General features: G+C 73.9%; 1 protein-coding gene across 1 annotated transcript in view; it reads right to left on the bottom strand.

Moving 5' to 3' along the window:
* IPO5 (importin 5) overlaps nt 1-268 on the bottom strand; it is a 45,809-nt gene extending 45,541 nt beyond the window's left edge. The window contains exon 1 of the mRNA XM_010578290.1: nt 133-268. Within this exon, the coding sequence (XP_010576592.1) occupies nt 133-225 (93 nt within the window). The 5' untranslated portion in view covers nt 226-268. The remainder of the gene's footprint in view (nt 1-132) is intronic.
* Nucleotides 269-471: the final 203 nt, after the last annotated feature.

Below are 471 nucleotides of genomic sequence, written 5' to 3'. Positions count from 1 at the left end.
GGCCGAGCTCCGCCGCCGCCTCCCTGCCCTCCCTCGCCCTCGCCCTCACCCCCCCCCTCCGCCCCGGCAAGGTCCGGGAGGTCTGACAGGCCGGCTTGGCGCCCAAGGTCCGGGGCGAGGCGGACCCGTTACCTCGGCCTGCTTGCGGACCGCATTGTCTGGGCTGAGCAGGTTGCCCAGGAGAAGGTAGAACTGCTGCTGCTCCTGCTCCGCCGTCGCCGCCATTGCTGCGAAAGGGAAAGAGAGCGAGGCCGGCCGGGCGGGGACAGGGAGGCGGGGAGGGGGAAAGCCGGCCTCGCCGCCAGCGGAGGGAGAGGGGGCGGAGCCACAGCCGCCACAGCCGCCGCCGCGCTCTAGCTCCCGGCTCCCCCCTGGGGCCGGCCGCGCCAGCCGCCCTCTCGAACGCTCCCATTGGCTGCGGCGGACGGGACCTCGCCTTCGATTGGCCTGCTTTCTCTGTGACGTTCTGGC

This window comes from Haliaeetus leucocephalus, unplaced genomic scaffold, assembly GCF_000737465.1.
Source record: "Haliaeetus leucocephalus isolate CR32 unplaced genomic scaffold, Haliaeetus_leucocephalus-4.0 Scaffold626, whole genome shotgun sequence".
NCBI lineage: Eukaryota > Metazoa > Chordata > Aves > Accipitriformes > Accipitridae > Haliaeetus > Haliaeetus leucocephalus.
The sequence above is the reverse complement of the archived record's forward strand: the minus strand, read 5'-3'. Positions and strand labels throughout refer to the sequence as shown.